Here is a 24,125-nt window from a genome sequence, read left to right as displayed (position 1 = left end):
GCTACAAATTATTTGACGCTGACTGTATGTGTAGGTAGTTGGCTAAGGGAAATTTTGGTAAGGGATATTTAGTTATTTACTTTGAAGCAGGTCGGTAAATAGGTTACAATACTTCAATGAGATTTTCATTTTAATACAATTTTCCGCTTTTTTAAACTACGTCGGTAGGAAACAAGCATACGGCCCGCATGGTAAGCAGTCTCTGTAGCTTATGGAACTGCAACTCCACATACGCGTACACTCCGCACCCTCGTTGAGCTCTGGCAACCTTACTCACTGGCAGGAACACAATACTATGAGTAGGGTCTAGTGTTATATGGCTGCAGATTTCTGTAAGGTCCTTCACCTTCCCTAGTTCAAGCTCATCTTTAAACTCTAGTCGCCATTTTTTTTTCAGAATACCTTAAATTGCAGTTGTGAAAACAAAATCATGGTTTTGTTTGTGGGCGACTGTAGAGTGTAGGGTAAGTTACGTTTATTTTTCCGGTATTATGACGAGTCTTTTCCATTTTGTGACGAGCCTTCCGGTGTGTGTCCGGCCTTTAAACAGTCTAACTATAATATATTTTCAAATTTAACTAGACAATAAGGTCATCTGTAAACTTTAGTCGTTGTTTCTACAGAATAACTAAAATTACATTTGTGAAAACAAAATCATGGTTTTGGGTGACTGTAGAGCGTAGGGCAATTTACATTTTTTTTTTCGGTATTGTGTCGAGTCTTCCGTTTTGTGACGAGTGACGAGCCTTCAGGTGTGTGACGATCTTTAAACGGTTCAACTGTAGAAGATTTACAAATCTAACTAGACATAAGCTCATCTTTAAACTCTAGTCGCTTATAAGTCTATTCCATTCCATTTTCATTTTTTATTTTATTTAGAATAACTGAAATTGCATTTGTGAAAACGGAATCATGGTCACAAAATGTTTAGGTGGTAGGGTACGTTACGTTTATTTTTCCGGCATTGTGACGAGTCTTTTCCGTTTTGTGACGAGCTGACGAGCCTTTAGGTGTGTGACGGCCGTTAAATAGTCTAAACTGTAAAAGATTTCAAATCTAACATGACATAAGCTCATCTTTAAACTCTAGTCGCCGTTTTTTTTTAGAATAACTAAAATTGCATTTGTGAATACAATACATGGTTTTGTTTGTGGGCGTCTGTAGAGTGTAGGGTTTCGAATTTAAACTGTCGTGAGACATACTAACATTTAACTAATTCTACGGATTCCACTCACTCTCCGAAACGCGCGAGTGACTAAAAACACGTGATTGGTATCCGTAGAATTAGTTTAAAGTGTAGGGTAAGTTACGTTAGTTTTTTCGGTATTGTGACGAGTCTTTTCCGCCTTGTGACGGCCGTTAAACAGTCTAACTGTAAAAGATTTTCAAATCTAACTAGACATAAGCTCTCGAAAGCCATAATCCCGATATTAGCTCGGAACTCATATCAGCTGTCGTAAAAGCGTACTATGTCTATAAAAAACATCATAACCCGCCCGTATAGCTATAAATGTGCCGTTTGTGAAGATTCCCCGCTAAATATGCATGGATTTTGAATTTTTCAGTTTTCAGAGAGATTTTGGATGGAAGTACGGTATTTGATTATCACAAATGGCTCCTTAAGCCACATGAGGTTAGTTAAAAACATTACATGATAAAATAATATAAGTTAAAGTCAGGTCGTCGTCAGAGTAAAGATGTTATAAACTGTGTTTTAATCAGACTTTAACATTTCATCATCAACGATTTCATTCATTCATTCAAAGTTTGACAATTCGTCGGTTTTTTAGGGTTAAAGGGTAAAACGGGACCCTATTACTAAGACTCCGCTGTCCGTCCGTCCGTCTGTCACCAGGCTGTATCTCATGAACTGTGATAGCTAGACAGTTGAAATTTTCACAGATGATGTATTTCTGTTACCGCTATAACAACAAATACTAAAAAGTACGGAACCCTCGGTGGGCGAGCTCGACTCGCACTTGTCCGGTTTTTTTTCGAATCTTTAACTATTATAAGAGTATAAGAATATAAGATCTATAACTTTAACTATTACATTGAAAAAATTGTACGAAATTTTCGCTCCTAATTTTAGAAAGAAAATTAATATACATCAAAATATGTTAAAACATTTTCCACAGTGTGAATATCCAGAGAGGAAAGTGGGGACTACGGTTTTATGAAGAAGCGGCCGAAGTATATCCTCTTAAGAGGGAAGAATAGCTTTTCAAATCTAATGAAATAACGGTACTTTTTCTATGAAATTCCATTTAGGCAGAAAACGGTTTCCACTAACTAAATCTTAACAAATCACTTTGATTTTGATGTCAATCGCTTCAACATAATATATTCAAGGATTATAGGTTCCGATTTAAAAAAAAAATGTTTTGCAAATTATGAAAAAGGAAACCCTATAAACCTAGTTTTTCATTGTGTGAAAAAAAAAACCTGAAGAATGGACGTTTTCTCTTTTTGTAAAATGTTATTCAGTATCACAAAAAGGCAAACGTTTCACTTGACATAACCTAACCATGCACACACCGAAACCCTTCTGTTAAACGCGAGACGGGAAAGCCTAGTGCACTCCAGGGCTCTTCGAATTATACAGGTGAACAGCTAGGGTTGTCCTATTACTAGGTAAATCTATCGATATTGTTGTCGATGACTTTTAGTTTCATTCAAATTTTTACTGTCATATATTGTATGATTTAGATTGTATCTTCTTCTTTTCATCCTGTTACCCTCTGCTGGGGTGTAGGGCTCGAATTATTTTCTTCCACTGACTCCGGTCCTGGGCAGCTTGGGTAACCGCTCCAATACACCCAACTCTTGCTCCACGGAATGGCGTCAAGTAGATTTAGGGTGACCATGTTTCTGTCAGGGCCACTTTGGGTAGGTGGGTGTCAGTCAGGCTTCCTGAGATTTAGATTTTGTATAAATTAGATTAAGTAGGTTTTCTAGAGATGTTTTATTTACACATAATCATACTATCACAAAAAGGCAAACCTGTCAGTCGACATTACCATGCACACTGAAGTTTACCCTTGTGTTAAACGAGACACGGCAAAGTATAGTGCACTCCAGGGCCCTTCGAATTATACAGGTGAACAGCTAGTGTTGTCATATCCCTATCGACATTTTACCGATACTACACTTAAAGCACTGTAATTTAAACCTTCAACCCGTCTTCTCTTCTTCTTCAAATCTACCGCAAACCCTAATACATATTATATTTGTGTGAAAAACAGGTAACAGACAGATAATAATATATGTTTCTCTGTGTTGGCTGTTTTTCGTTTGAACTAGTTACGTTAATGCCAATTGAAATGTTATTTAATTATATGTGAATACTTAAGGATTAAAAAGTAATTAACCGGCGGGTAAGTAAGAATTAGTATGGTGAGGCATTGAACGAGTGAACGCGTACTCTTTAGCAATTCCATGTAAACATCCACTTCCATTTCCCTTACATTATTCTCTAAATAGAATCTCTCTCTGTGTGTGTATGTGGGTGCGTGTCTTGCTAATAAGTTCATTCATTAATTCATTCCCTTTTTCTCGTGAACTCAGAGTACATAGTATATAAATTTAAATGCTAAATAAAGTAAAGCGCTTAAAACTTAAAAAAAATACCGAACTGACAGATCTGACAGCTAAAGATTTTATATATCTGATTCCTCCCTAAAAATTTATAAAATATAGGTAAAAAGTCTGATACTGCATAGGTAGTGACGTTTACCCTTCTGTCGCAAAACGCGGCAAAGACACGGCAAAGCCCTAGTGCACTAGAGAGCCCTTGGAATTATACAGGTGAACAGCTAGTGCTGCGCAATTCTAGCCTGAAAAAGGATGTCGATAAATTGTTAGTCGCCTTGATTTGATTCAGATTAAGTACAAGTATGATTACCTATTTGTCCCATATATCGTGAGCAAATCTTAGATTTTGATCACCTTGTGATAGGTAGTGTGTAGTCTTGTTCTAGCGTAGCCTTTTAAAAATTGCTCACGATATATAGCTCGGTTGAGTGTGTATAGTTCATGTTGTGGCCTAATATTTATACCATATCCGAAAATATGGCCATTTGACATATATACTTTTAAATCAGAAAGAACATGAAAGAAATTATGACGACCGGTCTGGTCTAGTGTGTAGTAACCCTGCCTATAAAGCCTATGGCCCTGGGTTTGAGTCCCGGTTAGGGCATTTATTTGTGTGATGAGCACATATATTTGTTCCTGTTCCTGATTCATGGATCCTAGATACATAAAGTATTTATATATTATATATATCGTTGTCAGAGTACCCACAACACAAGTATTCTTGAGCTTACCGTCGGACTTAGTCTCTATAATAATAATAATGTTTAACATGAAAAGGAGTAAATAAATAATTGCTACCCAAGGGACACTTTAACACGAATCGACTTAGTCTCATAGTAAGCTAGTTATCTAGTAAGGCTTGTGTTAGTTGTGTGTGTGCACTAGACGACAATACTTGTGACCGTTTCTTACTTACATAGAAAACATACGTAAGACAGGAATCAATATTTGTGATGAACGCACAAATAAATGCACTTACCGGGATTCGAACCTGGGACCACTTGCTTCATAGGCAGGGTCACTACCGATTACGCTAAAAGGCTGTTAAAGCGAAGGAAAACAATTTATTCCTTCGTTCACACAGGGTTGCCTTGCCAGCTTTTTTCTACCCAAAAATACTATTTTTGTCAAAATATTTAACAGTTTTGAATGATTCACGGTCAGTTTCACTAGACTTAATTCGAACGCGATATCAAGATTCAAGATGCATGTAACTGCGTCGAAATAACGAGAGCTCAAAAACAATATAAAAGATAATCACGGTTTATATCCCGGTCGATTTAAGTCTATATTGTTTTTGTATAATTGACTAAAATATAGTATTAGATGTCTCACTAAAATACTGAATTAGTTTACAATAGTTTATTTATCTTTGAGTTTTTACAATTAAAACAATATAAATCCTTCCTTCAATCGCTTGAGTTTTTTTCTCTAAGTCGTAATCTAACTGTCAATGTCACATTTTTCCAAAACCGCGGCAAAACTATCTGTAACTTGTCAAACACTTGACAGAATAAAACTAAAAGATCGTTCGAGATATCCTTAATATCTAATAATAGTTCGATACTATATAATATAGTATTGATGGCAACCCTATTCGCACACTACACTATCAATAGTAACCTATCTCTTTAAAGCACAGTTATCCTTACTCATGGCATCATCGCGTAAGGGAAAAAATCGACAATCTCATTTCATCGATAATCGCTCCCGCCCCTAGCCACTCGGGCCGCTCGCGATTTTTTCTGCTTACACCGTTAAAAAGGTAAGGTCACGAGGTCACCCGACTTTCGGATCGTGTGTTTATGCCTTTATAGTTTATACGTAGCCGGTTTTGGGATAGATTGTTTTAACTGTCGCAATGAAAACTGTTTTAGATTCGTTTTAATAAAGTAAATAAAAAAGTTTTATTCATAAATTTTTTGTACTATTCTATTTATTGACAATAACAATATACATAATGGATATATACAGATGATTACTATAACTAGCTTATATCTAAAATAGGCCCTTGAGGCATTGTACCAAGGATGCTGGCGGCATTTCCTCGTTGTATCGCAATACTGATACGTTGTGCGAGGAAGCCGCCAGCTCTTCGGTCACCAGTTACGTCAACCAGACGTTTCGCGATTTCTCCAAAAAACTTGTGCGCGCTGGGACCCCATGGACCTAGATAATTCATAAATTACATAACAGCAATTAACACTATACACAGCAAATACTTAGCGGCCCAAAGAACCATGGCCCATATGGAAGGCGCTGAACAGGCTCAGGTCTCAGGTCGGCCGTTGTAAAAAAAAACATGGCCGGATGGGGACTGGGGGCCTACCGCGAAAATCGAAGTTCGTCGATTGCGGGCATTTTTCTCTGTCACTCTAATTACGTCTAAGTGAGAGTAAAAGAGAAAGATCCCCGCAATTAGCGAATTTCGGTTTTCGCGGTAGGCCCCCTGCTTCGCGCCTCTGCTCTACTATTGTGCCTGCAACACAGCACCGCAAACCATGGCGCACCTCTTGGCATGCCCCGCGTGCCCGTACTCCTGCTCGGAATCTGATCTGAGAGACGCGACGGTCAGGCCGTCAGCACTGCTGCTTTCTGGGCATCCACTGTTTAGGGGAACCTCGACACGAAAGAAGAAGAACAGCAAATACTTTACATATATAAAAAATAAGGCCCGCCGCGGCATTGGGCCTAAGATGCTGGCAGGATTCCCTCGCCGAATGGCAATACGAGATGGCGCTGCGAGAGAAAGCTCTCTCTGGTCCACGGTAGTATTAATGAGCTTCTTGCTTAGTTCCTTAAATAAAACAGAAAATTAGACCAGATTACATTTATTTATTTCACAACATAAATGATTACAGTACAAATTTCATGGATGTCAATTTGTTAGTATCGTTTAATTAGATGTAGATATTTTATTATTAAAGGATATATACAGAGAATTACTATAAGTAGCTTAAATCTAAAATAGGCCCGGCAGTGTACCAAGGATGCTGGCGGCATTTCCTCGTTGTATCGTAATGCTGATACGTTATGCGAATATGCCGTCAGCTCTTTTTGATTAGATTAGATTTATTTATTTCACAACATATGATTAGAGTACACATTACATTAATGCCAACCAGAAATTAATTTAAAATAATAGCAATTTAAATTAAACATAAGATGACAAACTTCATCGGAAAACGATCGAACATATAATCGAATAATGAACACAGACAATGTCAAGTAGGAATGCGATCATAAATTATACGTTTATGTCAAAGAATTCACTTATTGAATATAATGGGTATGGTTTCGGCAGGTTTCGGCCAAAAAACTGTATTTTCTGTGGTGTTCGGCCAGTTTTTATACCACGACGGTGGCAAACAAGCATACGGCCCGCCTGATGGTAAGCAGTCACCGTAGCCTATGGACGCCTGCAACACCAGAGGCATTACATGCGCGTTGCCGACCCTTTAAAACCCTGTATACTCCTTATTATATATTTTTTATTTCTTTTAAGCATAAAAATCCGGTTTTGGTCGGACAATAATTGAAACGAGGTTTAGTAATTATCATTCTATTAAAGTAGGCCAATCGGGGGCTATTAGTATCGTGTAAGTACATTAAAAACATAAAAAGGTACTCACCTTCGCAGCGCTTTGTACGTCTTTTTACTGAGAAGAGAAGATTTTTTGCAATAGCTTAAAAATGACTGGACTGATCATGCTCGCTATAGTTTTAATTGAAAGTATTTATTAAGCTTTTGTTTTACGATTTTTATTTTTTGGACCCATTGTTCAAAAGTTAGGGTGCACGTATTTTTTTCATTCAGAGCGCTTCTTTCCGAAAATATTAACTTTATCAAAAAATAAACCATTTCATTAAAGACCCTTATTCGTTTTGAAAGACCTATCCAACGATACTCCACACTATAGGGTCAAGGCAAACAAATAAAATAAAATAAAATCATTTTATATGGGAGGTACACTAAAAAAAATTGCATGATTTATGTATCCATGCCAACTTGCGGCTTTCTAGCACCGATCATGGAGCAAAGCCGTGGACAGACGGACAGACGGACATGGCGAAACTATAAGGGTTTCTAGGTGTCTACGAAACCATAAAAAGGGTTTTCGTAAGCTACAGAACCCTAGAAATGAAATTTTCTGCCAGTTCTACTTAAAGTTAATGCCATGCTTTGTCACACGAAATATCATGCGGTTTGTGGTTTTCTTTGTTAAAAGACGCGGGGAATGTAGGAGTTCTCGGTATGAATGAACATAAAAGCTAGAGTACTCAAACGTGAGAACGCATACTGAAGTTAAAAATATCAACGCAAATATGCATATGTGTAGTGTAAAAGACATATATATATGTGTAGTCTACATAAATATATGTCTTGCATTACGCAAACGCACTACTTTATTGCGTTCATTGCGAGGGGGAGGGCACTAGAGGCAAAAGATACGGCGTGTCTAATAATAATATAAAAAAAACATATTCACATTAAGTGTTTTTCCTTCATTGACATATATCTAAGGACAGGCCTTACGGGCAATAAGAATGGGGCCAGTACAGCGGTGTCACGCACAAAAATTCGGGCCAATCGTGCAATCTAACGCCACAACGCGATTGGTTCATGAGTTAGCTTCACGCACGCGATTGGTCGCAACTAGTTGCGTTAGACTGCACGATTGGCTCGAATTCGTGAGTGACATCACTGAAGTAGCACCATTCTTAGTGCCCGTGAGGCCCGTTCATGTCAATGTTTTCCTTCAATTTTTACGTTTATGCCACCGTGACATTCCAACTGTTAGTGTTAAAGAAATTTTGTTTCATTTAATATCCTGAAAGTATACTTGGATATTAACTACTCCATACTTCAAAGTAGTTCAAGGTAAAAGTGTGTCGTTTGCTGTCTCAAACTTTAACTAGCGTTTTCTTCGTTGTTGCTTCTTCACTAAGGTACTTGGAGGTAATAAGGCCTGCAGCGGTATCATGGCCGCATTTTATCACCTGTCATGTCATGCGTCACTTTCACACTTACATACTTGTTAGAACGTGACAGGCATTTGTGACAAATGATAAAGAGCTGACTATCTTAGCCCTACTGAAGTAGGTATAATAAGTCCTACCTGAAAAATAATGGACTTACAATAGTGTAACCATCTCGGTTATTAAAGTAACATATAAAATGATATAATTAAAAGCTAACAGCAATCTAGTATATAAAATCTATCTTAAGTACTTCTTATGAATTAGTCTCATAAAAGTTTCGGTTAATAAGGCCTATATGAGGTTCAAGTTTGATTGAAGTAATAGGTAGTAAAGGGTAATAAGGCCCACTTAAGGCCTTATTACCCTCAGGTACCTTGGAGCAACTTTAAAGATTATAAAAAAAACTTCAATCTTATGAAGTCACTGCCACCAAAATGTATTCTTCACCACTGATGTATTTCATCAACAACTAACGTGCTTATATAATTCTACTTACTTTTTAGGGTTCCCTCGAAACGGAACCCTTATAGGATCACTTTGTTGTCCGTCTGTCTGTCTGTCAAGATTCTTTTTCTCAGGAACGCATGGTGGTATCAAACTGGAATTTATATCAAATACTCAGGTCTACTGTCCCCTGGAGCTGTGAAAAAATCAACCTTCTAAGCCAACGTAATCAAAAGATACAGCCGTTTCGACACTCGCAAGGGAATCAAAACCTACAGGGTACTTCCCGTGAACTCAGAATCTTGAAATTTGGTACGAAGTAACGTCTTATAGCACAGATAAAGGAAAAATTGCGAAAACCGTAAATTTTCAGTTACATCATATAATAAAAGTATTTTTAATAATTGATATGACTGTCGTGATGGGTGAACTTTTAGTATATACCTACAGGTTTGTACGGAACCCTCGGTGCGCGAGTCCGACTCGCACTGGGCCGGTTTTTTTAGACACAGACCACCAGATGACTCTCCAATTTCTAATACGATATCAAATACCCTTTTCAATACCACTAAAAAACCCCTTAATCACAATTTATACCAATAAACATTCAAAATTTCATCTTACTTCAATATCTATTGTTAAAATAACTAAACTTGCATTCAAAAATAACCTCTATTTTAATTATTTTTGAAGTCCAATATCAGGAAATGCTTAAATCGCCTATACAACTGTAATAATCGTCACAAAGTCGTATCAGTGTAGATAATTTTTATTCAAACATAACCTATATTAAAATCACTTTAAAGTCTAAAATTTATTGTGGCTCAATTTGTCTGATACAAATATAGTAATTGTCGAAAAGTCGTATCTGACTAGGAGTTTATTAGTGAGATAGGAGTTTTTGACAGTTTAAATGGCTCTGATTGGTTAACAATGGGACTGTGATATAGGGTCAATGACAAACAGCTATGAACTCATATAGTTCAGGCCAGAGACTAGTGAATAATAATAAATGTCAATCTCCATAAAAAACTTTTCTTTGCGGTCGTGGCACCGCACCCGTATATTTTCTAATGCATTGACTTATGAAACAAAGTATCGCCATATTTTAAAATGAATACAAAATCTTTATTTTTAGGCAACTACTAACCCGTAGATAAATTCCTTATAAACTAGCATATATATTATTATGAGTCATATCTTAAAAACTAAAAACACAATTACGGCTGTGATGCAGTTCGCAACCTCACTCTTCGACCAAAACTCCTTACTTACTTTTTTTATTTACTTATATAATATTGTGCTAAATATGAATGACTTGTCTAAAATAGACGACCGGTTTGGCCTAGTGGGTAGTGACCCTGCCTACAAAGCTGAAGGTCCCGGGTTCAAATCCTGGTAAGGGCATTTATTCGTGTGATGAGCATGGATATTTGTTCCTGAGTCATGGGTGTTTTCTATGTATTTAAGTATTTATAAATATTTATATATTATATATATCGTTGTCTAAGTGCCCTCAACACAAGCCTTATTGAGCTTACTGTGGGACTTAGTCAATTTGTGTAATAATGTCCTATAATATTTATTTATTTATTATTTATTTAATAATGATATTATGACTGGTAGATATCAAAATTTGATATTTACCAGTCGCTTTTCGATGAAGGAAAATATCGTGTGGAAACCGGACTCATCCCAACAAGGCCTAGTTTACCCTCTGTGTTGGAAGGTCAGATAGCAGTCGCTTTCGTAAAAACTAATGCCTAAGGTAAATCTTGGGGTTAGTTGCCAAGCGAACCCCACGCTCCCATTAGCTGTGGCAAAATGCCGGGACAACGCGAGGAAGAAAAATCTCATATAAGAAAAATAGAGACAGGGGAAACCTATGCTGGCATCAAATATGCAAACCTTTGATAGTGGCCAATGCCAACCCCATTGGCCAAACTTTGTCGCTGCTGATTTTATTACAGTTACAGACGTCTCTACCAGTCGTTCTTATTTATGTGTCTCTGGTTCACGCGCCTTATTGATGATTTTGATGGTAGATTTATTTTGTATGTCGGTTTATGAATTACATCTTTTCTTAGAGTGTCAGATATGTTATGCTTAATTTAATTTTACTATTATATTCCGAAATTGGGATTTTAAAGGTTCCCTTTCATATTGTAAGAAAATTAAAAAGTAAGTGTAACTTACCAGTAAGTTACACAAACATAAAAAAGTTAAAGTTGTACAATACACTTTTTTTTCAGCTTTAAATTATTCTAACAACCAACAAAAATGAATATCAACCACAAATAAAATCAATTTCACTGTCAAGACCAACAATCATTTAACTAGCGACGTCGCGTCAAAACGCATGATTTATGTAGCTGCCATTTTCTTTTTTTGCTGTCAGTGCCCGTTCGAGTAGCCGCGGGAAGGATTGTCGTTATTCAATTGTTTTTTTATAGTCTGTCCGAGATATGTCCAAACATTTCCGTTAATAAAACAGTGGTATCGAAAAATTTGAAAAATGAACGGGGAGGGTTTCTCTCAAGAGATCAAGACACTTTCATTGCGAATTAAAGTCCGACTAGAAATATATGATCATTGTCAAGAGGGCGCTGTTATTCTCATGTATAGGTTGACAGTTAAGTTTAGTATGAAAAGTTGAGTTATTGAAATTCCGAAATATGGCGCGTGACCATATAGGGTAAGCCGTCTATTACTGGCCACCCTCCAATTACTGGCCACCTTATACTAAAAGGGATTCTGTTTAATAATCACACAATCTAAGTTAATCATCAGAACGATTGTTATTTACTTTACTTGAATTGTGTAAATAAATTATTAGAATTCTTATTTTAGCCATTTTAGTATAAGGTGGCCAGTAATTGGAGGGTGGCCAGTAATAGACGGTTTACCCTATTACTGGTTAGGCTTTGCCTTCCTTCTAGTTATTCCAGATTTCATCATAATTTCAAATGTGTTTTTATATCGTGTGAAGAGGTAAGGTACGGAACCCTCCATTATGCGTAGGCCGTCACGCACTTGACCGGATTTTTATTATACTGTTACTAACAAAATTGGTTTGTCAGACTGTATGAGTTAGGTTTTTAGGTTGTTAGGCCCTAACAGCCCTAACACTCTATTAAAGGTGGTCGCCGAGTAGATGGACAGTCCTATGATCACCCACTGGATGTCCATGCATGTGAGACATAATAGTACATTACGATACAAGTGCGAAAAATAGGAAATTCGAAACGAGTGGCGATAAATTAAAACACGACCGAAGGGAGTGTTTTAAATCGACACGAGTTGCGAATTACCTATTCGCACATGTATCGTACAACGTTTTACAGTACATATGGCCCTTTAAATGTTCGACACAGTAACATAATATGCTACTTCTCGCACTAGTGCTATAAAGTAGCCCCATATGTACTGTAATAATAATTTTAATTTAATGTAAGTTATTTAATTAATTATTTTAATGTAGATTTTATTTATATTAAGTAAATTATTAGATTATAAATTATTCATTACATTTTAAGCAAAACTATGGATAATTATGTCCGAAATAAACGATTTCATTTCATTCATTTCTTTTCATTTTTCCGTAGTCGTACGGAGTAGTCACGCTCTCACGGTTCCGTACCCAAAGGGTAAAACGGGACCCTATTACTAAGACTCCGCTGTCCGTCCGTCCGTCCGTCTGTCACCAGCCTGCATCTCATGAATCGTCATTGCTAGACATTTGAATGTTTCACAGATGATGTATTTCTGTTGCCGCTATAACAACAAATATTAAAAAGTACGGAACCCTCTGTGGGCGAGTCCGACTCGCACTTGTCAGATTCTCAATTTCAATTGTTTTTTTTTAAACGACTAGCTAGAAGTCTGAAACTTTGTACTTACAATAGGATGAGGTATAATTATGCCTGTAATTAGTTTATATAGCCAGATATCATAGTTTAAAAAGACAGCCATTTTTAAGTTTTTCACATTTTTTCACATTTCGTTTGTTTTATATAATTAAGCTACATTAACTAATTACAGGCATAGATATACCACATGTCATTGTACGTGCACAGTTTCATTACAATCCATCACGTAGTTTTATAATGAGAACGAAACTCCGTTTGTATGGGAAGGTGAAATTCAGCCCAGCGCGTTACGGGCTCTTAAGCCCCGTTTTATTAAATAAATAAATAAAATAAATAAATAAAAATGTTATTTATTCAGGTATTAACCCATTAAATTACAATAACGCAAGAATACAATAAAATAAAATATACAATTAAAAATTAAAAATTAAGACTAATTATATAGGTGCAGCGGGGAAACCTTGCTCATACAGTAGCAGGTTGTATACACTACTTTAACAATACTGTTCGCCGTTTCGCTCGCTCTCTCTTTAATAACGTGTAAAAATCGCGAAAGTTTATTTGCAATTTGTTCTAATACCTATTTACCTAATATCCATAAAGACGGCGAAGTCAAAACCGTTTCTTTAACCACTGACGCCCGTCAAACGGATGATTTATTGTGCCGCCATCTTTTTTTGTTTTTACTCCGCCCTTTCGTGGAGTCGTGAAAGGGTTGGCATTTATTTCTGTTTGTTTAATTGTTTTGTATTGTACAGTTCGGGGATACAGAAGTGTATTATTGGTCTCTTTAAGGGAATTCCTAGTTGCGATTTTTCCATACAAAAGCTCTCGACCGTTTCCTCCCTGGATTTTTAACCTAGAGCAATGATTTTTTCAAATAAGATAAATATCATCAATGTCTGTGCCGCTATGTTTTGCTTTTTTGGATTATTTTATTTTGAAGGAACTTACAGCGCCTCGAAACCGCAAATACGGGTCAATTGAAATGGCTGCGCAGCAAAGGCGCAGTATATAAATGACAACAAATATCCAAAAAATCTAAACATAGTGGCAAATAATGATTGGTTGCGTTTTGGAGGAGGAAACAGTCAAGAGTGAAACCTCGATTTTTGAGTTTTTTGCATGGGAATTTTAGGCCGAGCTGGAGTTGTCCTTATCGCACGCACGCACTCCTGCCCACTGCAGCGCGACAGAAACAGCTTCAAAAATTCAAGATTTGAAAAGGCTCAGCTAGAAATTGCTCTTAAGACTGTATGATTAAGGGCCAATTTAGTATTTCATTTCAAATTCGTTTTTTCGTTAGATTTCATAAAATTTGGTGCAATCTTGAGTTCCCTATTCTGTACAATATAAGCGCCATTTCAAGAGCTCCGAGTTACGTAAACGTATGGTATGATATTTTCGTAATTCAGCTTTTCAATATAGATAATTATTGGCACAAATTGAAATTTCGTATTTATTAAGCTCAGAAGGAGGGATTTTAAAAATCCACCAAAATTTATCGAAAACGAACAAACGATTTTTTTTATTGACATTTTAATAAAAAAAATCGACCCATAACAAAAATATGTTGTTTTTTACGTATGGGATTATATATGATATATTTTTTAATTTAATTTATTTATCATAAAGGTAGGTACATAATATTGTGATACCACTCTATTCCTCGCCAAACTGCGATCGCAGTTTGTTGGCGAGATATCGCTCATTTATACATTTTAATATCTATGCTATGCACTTAATACTAAGCTTAGGTACTATGTGTGTGTTTAGTAGTGTAATTATATCTTTTAGACATTTAATTACTATTATTAATATTTTTTAAACCAGAAAAAAATGAGGATGGCGGTTAATTTTAGGCAGCAGTTATTTTAAACTTTATTGTTTATATTATCGTCCTGTGTACCAAGACCCCAAATGAAAAGCTGTGAGACCTAGGTTAAGATGTACTAACACTAGTTTTGTAAGTCTATATATAACTAACAATCTATGGGCAAACTGGCCTGAAATAAAGAAATAATAATAATAAAATAATAAATAATTGCGCTTTACGAAATAATAGTCTTTGTACCCAAAATATATGTATTTTTGTTTGTATCAATATAGTCTAATATATATATAATTTCCTGGTAACAATTTCATTTAAAAGAACATACTTCTCTCTAGTTTAGTCCATTGGTTGACTGTTAGAGAATAATTTATTGTGCAATAAAAATAAAATAATCAATAATAAAACGTTATGATAGTCTTTCAAAACACGACACGATTAAAAGATTGTAATGCTGTGTAGCAAAAAATACAAAATGGCGTTTACTAGCGAACTTACAAAATTGCACGGATCCATTATGAATTCATTGAAAGGTATGCAAAAAATAAACATGAATCTTAGCAAGGTATGTGTCAGCTTGGCCCCGTTAAATTTAATCCGTCCTTTAACTCAATACAACATGCAACTCTTTCCTCAATTCCTCACCTCTGAATCATTACCTCATATAACCATAACTCACTACTCACTAAATCAATAAAATAAATACTGCCTCCTCCACTGTTCCTAACTCTATGGTCTTGTTTGTTTTTTTCCCGCCCAGACATCTTTGATGTGTCCACGCCTATGTTCGTAATTTAAATTTACGGTTGCGTTCTGAGAACGGAACGCGTTTTAACCGTTTATTTTTAATAAGGCGTAACTACACTACGTTTTAATCTATTTAAGACTCTTTTTGTTGCATTTGTAAAATGAATACAGGAAAGACGGAAATGCATAACTGATTTATAAGCACATATGCTTTTTGTATTTTAAAAGGACGTACAGTCAGCGTCAAAAGTAGCGGATGAAACAAGGCGGCAAAATTATCTGATATTCCGGATAACTTTTCCAAAATTTATTTCTAAAATTCGCGTTCAAAAGTATTTCTTTTACAGTCTTGTTTGTTCTATATTAAAGACATCACTTTTTGTTAAGCTGTTACAGAATGAGATAGTTATGAAGCGTTATTTGATCCGCTACTTTTGATGCTGACTGTACTAATACTATTTTCTTAAGATTTTTATGTCTTTTTTTTGTCACATATTAAACAAATAAAAGACTCAACCGTATTACTTTTTCCTAAATTTCCGAAAGCAACAGTGTTGCCATGTTAAGAGTAATTTTAATGTGGTAATTTCCCCTCAGATCTATCGGATATTTCATATTTATGTTGCCTGTTTCCTTTGGTCTGAAGATTAACTGATTTTATTATAGGAATGTTATAAGGCGTGTTATTGCGTTACTTTGATCTGTGGGGTTTCGGAAGGTAATATCAACAAATTATTTGATGTGTGAAAAGGAAATATTAGTTTTTTTCATACAAATGTTTTCGAATCGTAAATCGTCTGCAGCGCACTATTCGCCAACAAACTATCCACAGTTTGGCGAAAAAATATGTATATCTACCACTTAAGTTTTCTCTTGAAAAAAAAAAAAAGAATTTTCCGTACACGGTGGGAATTTGATAACTCGAGAGAATTTTTTTTTAGATATTGGAACCTTATGCAATTCTATTTTGAGTTCAAATTTCTTCAATTTTATATCTCGAGTTACGAGTTATCAACTTCTGCCCGCCGTGTATCGATTTTTTCAGGGTTTTTGATTCTAGAACTATCATAAATATTTGCACCTAATAAGTGTAAGGCCTGAGTGGACACAACTATAAGTAAACGTCATAATTTTATAGAAGTTTGACCATTAAAATAACTATTTAATCGTTGACGATCCCAAACTCACAAGCGGTATGGAACCTTTAAGTCTAAGGAGAAACTTTGCCTCCTTGTGTGTGTTCTACCGCTTGTGCAATGGGCTGTGCTCTGAGGAATTGTTTGACATGATGCCAACGGCCACTTTCTATCACCGCACCGCTCGCCGTCGGCAGGGTGTTCATCCTCACACCTTAGAACCTAAATGGTCGCGTACTGTGCGGTTCAAGAGGAATTTCCTCCCGCGGACGCTCCGGCTGTGGAATGAGCTCCCTTCCGAGGTTTTCCCGAGGGTCTACAGTACGGGGTTCTTCAAAAAAGGAGTGTACAGGTTTTTAAAGGGTCGGCAACGCGCATGTAACACCTCTGGAATTGCAGGCGTCCATAGGCTGCGGTGACTGCTTTCCATCAGACGGGCCGTATGCTTGTTTATATAAAAAAAAACTTGCACTGTCTGGGCTGTCAAAATCGCTGCCAACTTATCTTGGTCTGACTCTAAATGTTTATTATTAAAAAGAAAGCGTTAGTGCAAAAATAAAGGTACTCAATGCCATTGGGCAGCTGTCTTTCTCCAAGGGACATCCAACCGTTCAATCCGATAACGGATCGGATAATGTGAAAACGCTCTTAGAAATGCCTCTAGGCAAATTTGTAGGTACAGTAATGATGCCATGTCGAAATTAATGGTCAAACAAAAATGGTCTTGTTTACTACTAATACCGAGTCTGGACATGGTTTTACGAGTATGATGTAACGAAAATCTGGGAAAGCTTTATATACCAGCAAAAAATAGGGCTCGTGGTAATGTAGAATAATGTTGTGCGTGTCGAAATTATTGGCGAAAAAGTGGTAATTTTTAGGGTTCCGCACCTGTAGTGTTATCTATGCCTAGATATAGTGACAGCTGTGGCGCTGTCTCGAGCACGCGGATGTGGGTAGGCAGTCCGATGACAGTTACAGTTACGGACGGACGTCTGCCGAACATTGGTGTGGTATCGAGCCAGTGAATGTAATATATTATGGTTAGTGAGCACTACAGTACCCAAAGGGTCAAACGGGACCCTATTACTGAGACTTCGCTGTCCGTCCGTCTGTCACCAGGCTGTATCTCATGAACCGTGATAGCTAGACATTTGAAATTTTCACAGATGATGTATTTCTGTTGCCGCTATAACAACAAATACTAAAAACAGAATAAAATAAATATTTCAGGGGGGCTCCCATACAACAAACATAATTTTTTGGCCGTTTTTATAAATAATGGTACGGAACCCTTCGTGCGCCCGACTCGCACTTGCCCGGTTTTTTATTAGATACCGTTATAATGTCTGGACATGTTTTAGGGGTCCATAAAGAAAATCTGCAAAAAAACAATATATAAAACTACAAAGACTAGGTCTAGGTATTGTAAGTACACTAATGATCCTACATGTCGAAATTAAGAGTCTGCAGAAAGCTCGGTTCTCCATACAAACGTAGTTACGCTCTCATTTTAAAACGACTAGCTAGATTGCTCTGAAACTTTGTACTTACAATAGGATAAGGTATATCTAGTCCTGTAATTAGTTTATGTAGCTTCAGATACCATAGTTAAATAATACAGCTAATTTAAGTTTTTCATACAAAACTAGTTTTTGCTCTATTTCGTTTGTTTTATAAGCTGGAGCCATCGATTATATTAAATCGATGGCTGGAGCTATATAAAGTAATTACAGACATAGATATACATATATATACCTCATAGCACAGATCAGTGGCGGATCTTTCAAAGAACTCGATTCCCATCGGCTTGTCTAATTACAGCCCGTTAAGTACTACTACGATCGGTTCATGGAGAAAGAAAAGCAAAATTAGCTCCGGGTTCTCTATGAATATTTGTGACGCGCCGCCACTGGCACAGATATACCTTATGTCATTGTACGTGCAATGTTTCATTACAATCCAACACGTAGTTTTAAAATGAGAACGAAACTCCGTTTGTATGGGTGAAATTTGGCCGAGCTTGCTGCGGACTTTAACTATTTGAAGTAGAAATCTTTAGTTTTGCAAAGGGAAGATAATTAAAGTTGTGTTGTGTACGAGTATCTGTCTCGGGGACAAAAATACCGGAACCGAGTTTGGTAATTACTGCATTAGCTCGCCCTCTGTTATAAGTCCAAGAGCTAGTGTTAGATTATTGTTTCATTTTTATACTTACTTACTTACTCCGTTGGCTCAGCGACCCAAAATGAGACTTGGCCTCCGACACAAGACAGCGCCACTTTTCTCGGTCCTATCGGACGCCCTAGGTATCGCTGGAGCGACATGGTGGAGGCGGATCTGCGCGAGCTTCGAGTCATTTTTATACTTTCAGTAAAATTTTATTTTTAAAAGCTTTTATTTACGCCTGACCGTTGTCTGTTTGTAATCAAATCTTGCAAGTTAAATTTGATCCACTTCCCGGTTTCCGATTGAGCTGAAAATTTGCATACATATGTCAGTCGGGTGACAATGCAATATTATGGTACCATCGAGCTGATCTGATGATGGAGACAAGAGGTGGACATAGGAACTCTGTGATAAAACAACGCAATCTAATTGTGTTTGGGGTTTTTAGAATTTGCTCGATGAGTAGTAGTTGCCTGTGGAAAGAAAAGTACAGTCAGCGATAAAAGCTTGTGCCAAAAACTTATTTATTACAAGCAAAACTTGCAGCGATCGCTGGCAGATGGGAAAAACATCAATAGGTAAGTTCATCGACATAGGAACTCCCTACCAGCCATTAAATTTTGCCTCCTAAAGTCCGATGTCTGGCCAAGATAATGCACAATTACTAGTGTACATGCAATCTGTCATGGCTCCTTTACACGATGGGCCATATACTGACTGGCCTACTAAGATGGGCCAGCATAGTGGTGTAGGAATTGTGGGATGGCTTATGGCGCGGCGGGATGGCGATGGAATGGCCACGGTGTCGGTTTTGCGTCCGCATATCAAAAGTAGTGGGCCCGGCTGAAAGGTTCGGCAGTTTTTTTGCCCTAAACCGAACGTTCGACCGAAACATGATTTATATTATAGTATAAGTATACTAGTGGCTCTGTGAGCGGTAGACCTCGCATTAAGCTTAGAAAATGTAAAAGTGAAAAATACTTAGTTGAGTCGCTATCACAGTGGACTCTTAAGCGCCAAAAAATAGATCGACAAAAAAAACATAGAATCTGGTCACAAAATCTCACGAAAATCGGTTAAGAATTGCGACCTGTAGAGGAGAACAGCCGGACATACGAAAGTAATATTCCCGAGTTAAAACGGACACCTTTGCTAACGCTTTGGCCAATAAAATACTGACCTACTACTACTATACTCTCCGAACTGGTTACATGTCCGATTCTTTCTCTATTCAGGCAGCTCGCCTTTGGAATAGTCTCCCTGTCAAAATTAGACAGTGTCCGAACAGGTTTGCTTTAAAAAAATCCTTAAGTGAGCACTTTGCTGGCAGTACTGGAAAATCTTAATGTTTCTGCTTTGTAAGTTCATCTGATTTCATATATATATATATGTATATATAGGTATGTATATGTAAGTATATGTATTTATATCAATATTATTAATATATATGTATGTTTATGTATGTGTATTTTTTATGAATGTATTGTGTTCGTACATGTATCAATTGTATCACCTATACCTATGTTTTGCACCGCCTACAACTTATCTGCTTTGCCTACAGGTTGACTGGTAGAGAATGCCTTACGGCATTAAGTTCGCCTATTGTACAGTGTGTTTTCTTATGTGCAATAAAGATTAAATAAATAAATAAATAAATATTGCCCAATATTGCCCAATACAGGCAAATTTTGCTTACCGGGTAGCACTATCCCCTACTTTATAAACACCTGTATATTTTACGAAAATAAATAATTTTAATTTTTAATTTTTTTTTAAATAAAATAATAAAAAAGTCAAAACAGTAAATGTATCCAAGCGCCAGCTCTAAGCCTTACGAGTAATAAATTTAACTGCATTGCTGAGTGGAGACCATTTCGGCTTCACATCTTTTTTTTTTATATTATAGGACATTATTACACAAATTGACTAAGTCCCAAATTGACTAAGTCCCATAGTAAGCTCAATAAGGCTTGTGTTGAGAGTACTTAGACAACGACATATATAATATATAAATACTTAAATACATAAAAAACACCCATGACTCAGGAACAAATATCCATGCTCATCACACGAATACATGCCCTTACCAGGATTTGAACCCGGGACCATCAGCTTCATAGGCAGGGTCACTGCCCACTAGGCCAATCCGCTCGTCAAACTTTGTTTCTACTGTTTGTTTATCTTTGCCCTGTATTTGCTATGTGTTATTTGATTTGATGTGTTGTCTGAATAAATGCTTTCTATTCTTTCTAACTGTAGGCTGTACTCCTCAAACTTACCAACATTTGTTCATTGATTTTTTAATCGAATCCAAGCGCTAGCTCTCAGCCTATCCATCACCAACAGGCTTATAGGGATACAAAAGTAACTTGATACAAGTATAAATACTGGTTATTCATTCCCTAATGTGGCCCTAAGTGACGCGAAAAGGTATATTTATTGAATTATATTAGTATTTGGCATGGGGTGAGCTGAAGGGTGCTTTATGTCTGTTTGGTATGTCAGTTGTGAGGATTACGAGTTATTATTCATTATTTTTGATACTCGTCGACTTTAATGGCTGAATGAAGACTCCGATCAAACTATAATCGATTTCACTACGGGCTCCTGACTCAACTATAATGACTTCATTACGAAACAATTTAGTGTACTATAATGAATTTGACTTCTGCGGTCAAGAGGACAAATTAAACGATAGAAAAAATACTACTATTAGACTTACTAGTGTTTCGGTTTTGGCAGGTTTCGGCATTTAAATCATGTTTCGGTCAAAAGTTCAATTGCGGTCAAAAAACTACCGAACTCTGGTCTAATTTCAAATTATTTAAATATTTTAAATTTCATCGAACTTGATATGTCCTATTGATAGGACCTTGGGCTTTAGGAGGCTATATGCTGACTAGAAATGCCAAATAATAAATCGTAATGCCTAAGTCATAATCATATTTGAATAAAGTTTTTAACTTATAATACAATACTTAAATAACTGCAAAATACTGAAACATTGTCGTTTTTAGTTTCTTAAAACTGACACAGAGAATATAATTTTTGTAGCAAGACTTTTACTTTGAAAGTGGGTCAAACTAAAATTGTTTAAGTCTTTCCTTGAGCTAACAGAAGGTTAGGTTTTATACTTTTTTGGATGTCTAAAGGAGGGGGGAGGGGGTTGAACCTGTCATATTTTCTTACAAGGGGTGGAAGGGGGATTTCATGGTTCTTACGTAAAGTCACAAAGATGCTAAAATTTTCAAATATCTATGAAAATCTGACGTTTAAGATAATACATTTACACACTATGCTATCAAACACGGTGCAGAGTTAGCTTAGACGGGCTCCAGTACCTTTGTAGGAAAAATAAACTTTCATTTTTTTTTTTATAAACACTAAGACAAACGAAACTTGTATTATTTTATTCCTTTAAATTCTTACGTAATATTGTGGGAAGAGGGGGCCTATTAATATTTTTAGTAAAAAAGGGGTAAAAAAACTGGCAAAAATCGTGTTACGTAATAAATGAACTTTTGAATGATGCCTTTGTACTAATGATGAGTGTTTTATTTCCTGTTTTGTTTTCATTTCTGTAAAATAACTAGTTTTACTACTACTACTACTACTAAATGAATGCGCCCCATGGCAGTGTTGGCTGAACGATAATTAGAATTGAAAATACCGTAACGCACGACGGCATAACGGGCGGTTACCGTTTACGGTTCAATTTGTAATGGTTAATTTTCAATATTTTCAATTCTAATTAACGTTCGGCCAACACTGGTCAGTGGACTAGCGAAGGCACATACTCATTTCTGACAAAAGTATAGATCTAATAACCCCTATCGTGATTACTTGTATGTGTATTCATTGTCAATGTGTGCATTGCATGGTCCTAATCCTAAGTACCTATTACATATAGGTATGTCGTCGAAACCGAGGGGCTGCATTGGGTTATCCCGAAGGGATGTAATAACTGATTATTATGTCGAACCATATTCTGAAAGATGAATAGTTGTCTTATTTTGCATAAGTATTTGGCGCCACGGTAGTAGCCCCGCAAAGACAAGCCAAGCGAAGCGCAAGGGCACTATTTATTATAGTGGACTTATTTAACATAGAAAGTTTCAAATACATAACTCTTATACTTTAGATTTTATTGATACTTATCTAAAAAACCCTGATTTCGTCACTGGCTCACTCATTCACTCACTCGCTGATGATCACCTTACCGTCTTAGGTACTTCCTGAAGTCCTAGAAAGCTGGAATTTGGTATGTGAGCTAGTACACAAACAACAAAAGAAAATCAAAAACTCCTCCCCTCCAACCCCTTAAACTAAGGGATGAAAGTTTGTATGAGACTTCCGCAAAGTGTATATATAATGCCGCAAAATGTATATATATATATATATATATATGGGAAACCTTCTTATAAATATCAAAATACGTAAGTATTTCAGGAAGCCAAGCTTCTTACTCTACAAGCCCTAACTTAATTAATTTTAGATATTATCATTTATTTTAGATAGGTACATATATATATTAAATAAAACACGTAATTAATTTCCAATTTCTTGTTCCAGGTCCCGGCGAATGTGTTCGCCCCGCAGGACTAAACGTTATGTGATAGTGCCCTTACTGTCGGCCATTTTGTAACCATGGCCGCCATCTTGAGCGCGGCGCTGCTGCTCGCCTTCGCTGTCTATTCTACACAAGGTATGTCTTATATCAAGCTATTATTGTACACAGTAGACAATTTTAGGTTAATACAATTAAATATTATAAGTTTTTGGTCTGTAAAAGTTTAGCGAATTATTTCCCCAACATCAAAATTGTGATACAAATAACACCACTCCTTATTAATGAAAGTAGAAATCTCTTACTTGCCTCTGATAAATTTTGTCTCTTTCTTATAAACTGAAATTTCAAAATGAAAAAGTTGTGAATAAGTTAGTTTGCCTAAGAAAATATCTCGTATGTTGATTTAAGACAGTTTTCTACGCAAGTTACTACGTCTTATACTTTAACTATTATATATCAAGGCCAACAAAGCAAGCTCATATAAAAAAGTTTTGAATCCGTGAAAGTTTGTTTATTATTTTATTACGTTTTATTGGCCTTTAAGCGGTAATTTTTTTTACTTAATCCTTTGCACAAAAAAAAACCCTATCATACAAAAGGTGGACAAGACATCCCACTTTGTCGCTAGCCATAAGGACGACTGGACAGGTTATCAACATACAAGGTCGTATAAATATACAAGGAAATCTCGTCCTTATAGCAAGCGACAAAGTGGGACGTTTTGCCGGCCGCGGTCACATATGTCTCGCGAAAGATCAAAGCGAAGAGATCAAAATGTA

At 36.4% G+C, this 24,125-nt stretch overlaps 1 protein-coding gene across 1 annotated transcript in view; it reads left to right on the top strand.

Annotated features, from left to right (window-relative positions):
* LOC133533081 (uncharacterized) overlaps positions 1–24,125 on the top strand; it is a 333,016-nt gene that overhangs the window by 16,006 nt on the left and 292,885 nt on the right. Inside the window, exon 2 of the mRNA XM_061872024.1 lies at positions 23,349–23,481. Coding sequence (XP_061728008.1) covers positions 23,424–23,481 — 58 coding nt within the window. The 5' untranslated portion in view covers positions 23,349–23,423. The remainder of the gene's footprint in view (positions 1–23,348; positions 23,482–24,125) is intronic.

This window comes from Cydia pomonella, chromosome 28 (assembly GCF_033807575.1).
Source record: "Cydia pomonella isolate Wapato2018A chromosome 28, ilCydPomo1, whole genome shotgun sequence".
In the NCBI taxonomy this organism is placed as follows: domain Eukaryota; kingdom Metazoa; phylum Arthropoda; class Insecta; order Lepidoptera; family Tortricidae; genus Cydia; species Cydia pomonella.
Note: the sequence above shows the minus strand (reverse complement) of the source record. Positions and strands in the feature narration are given on the sequence as shown.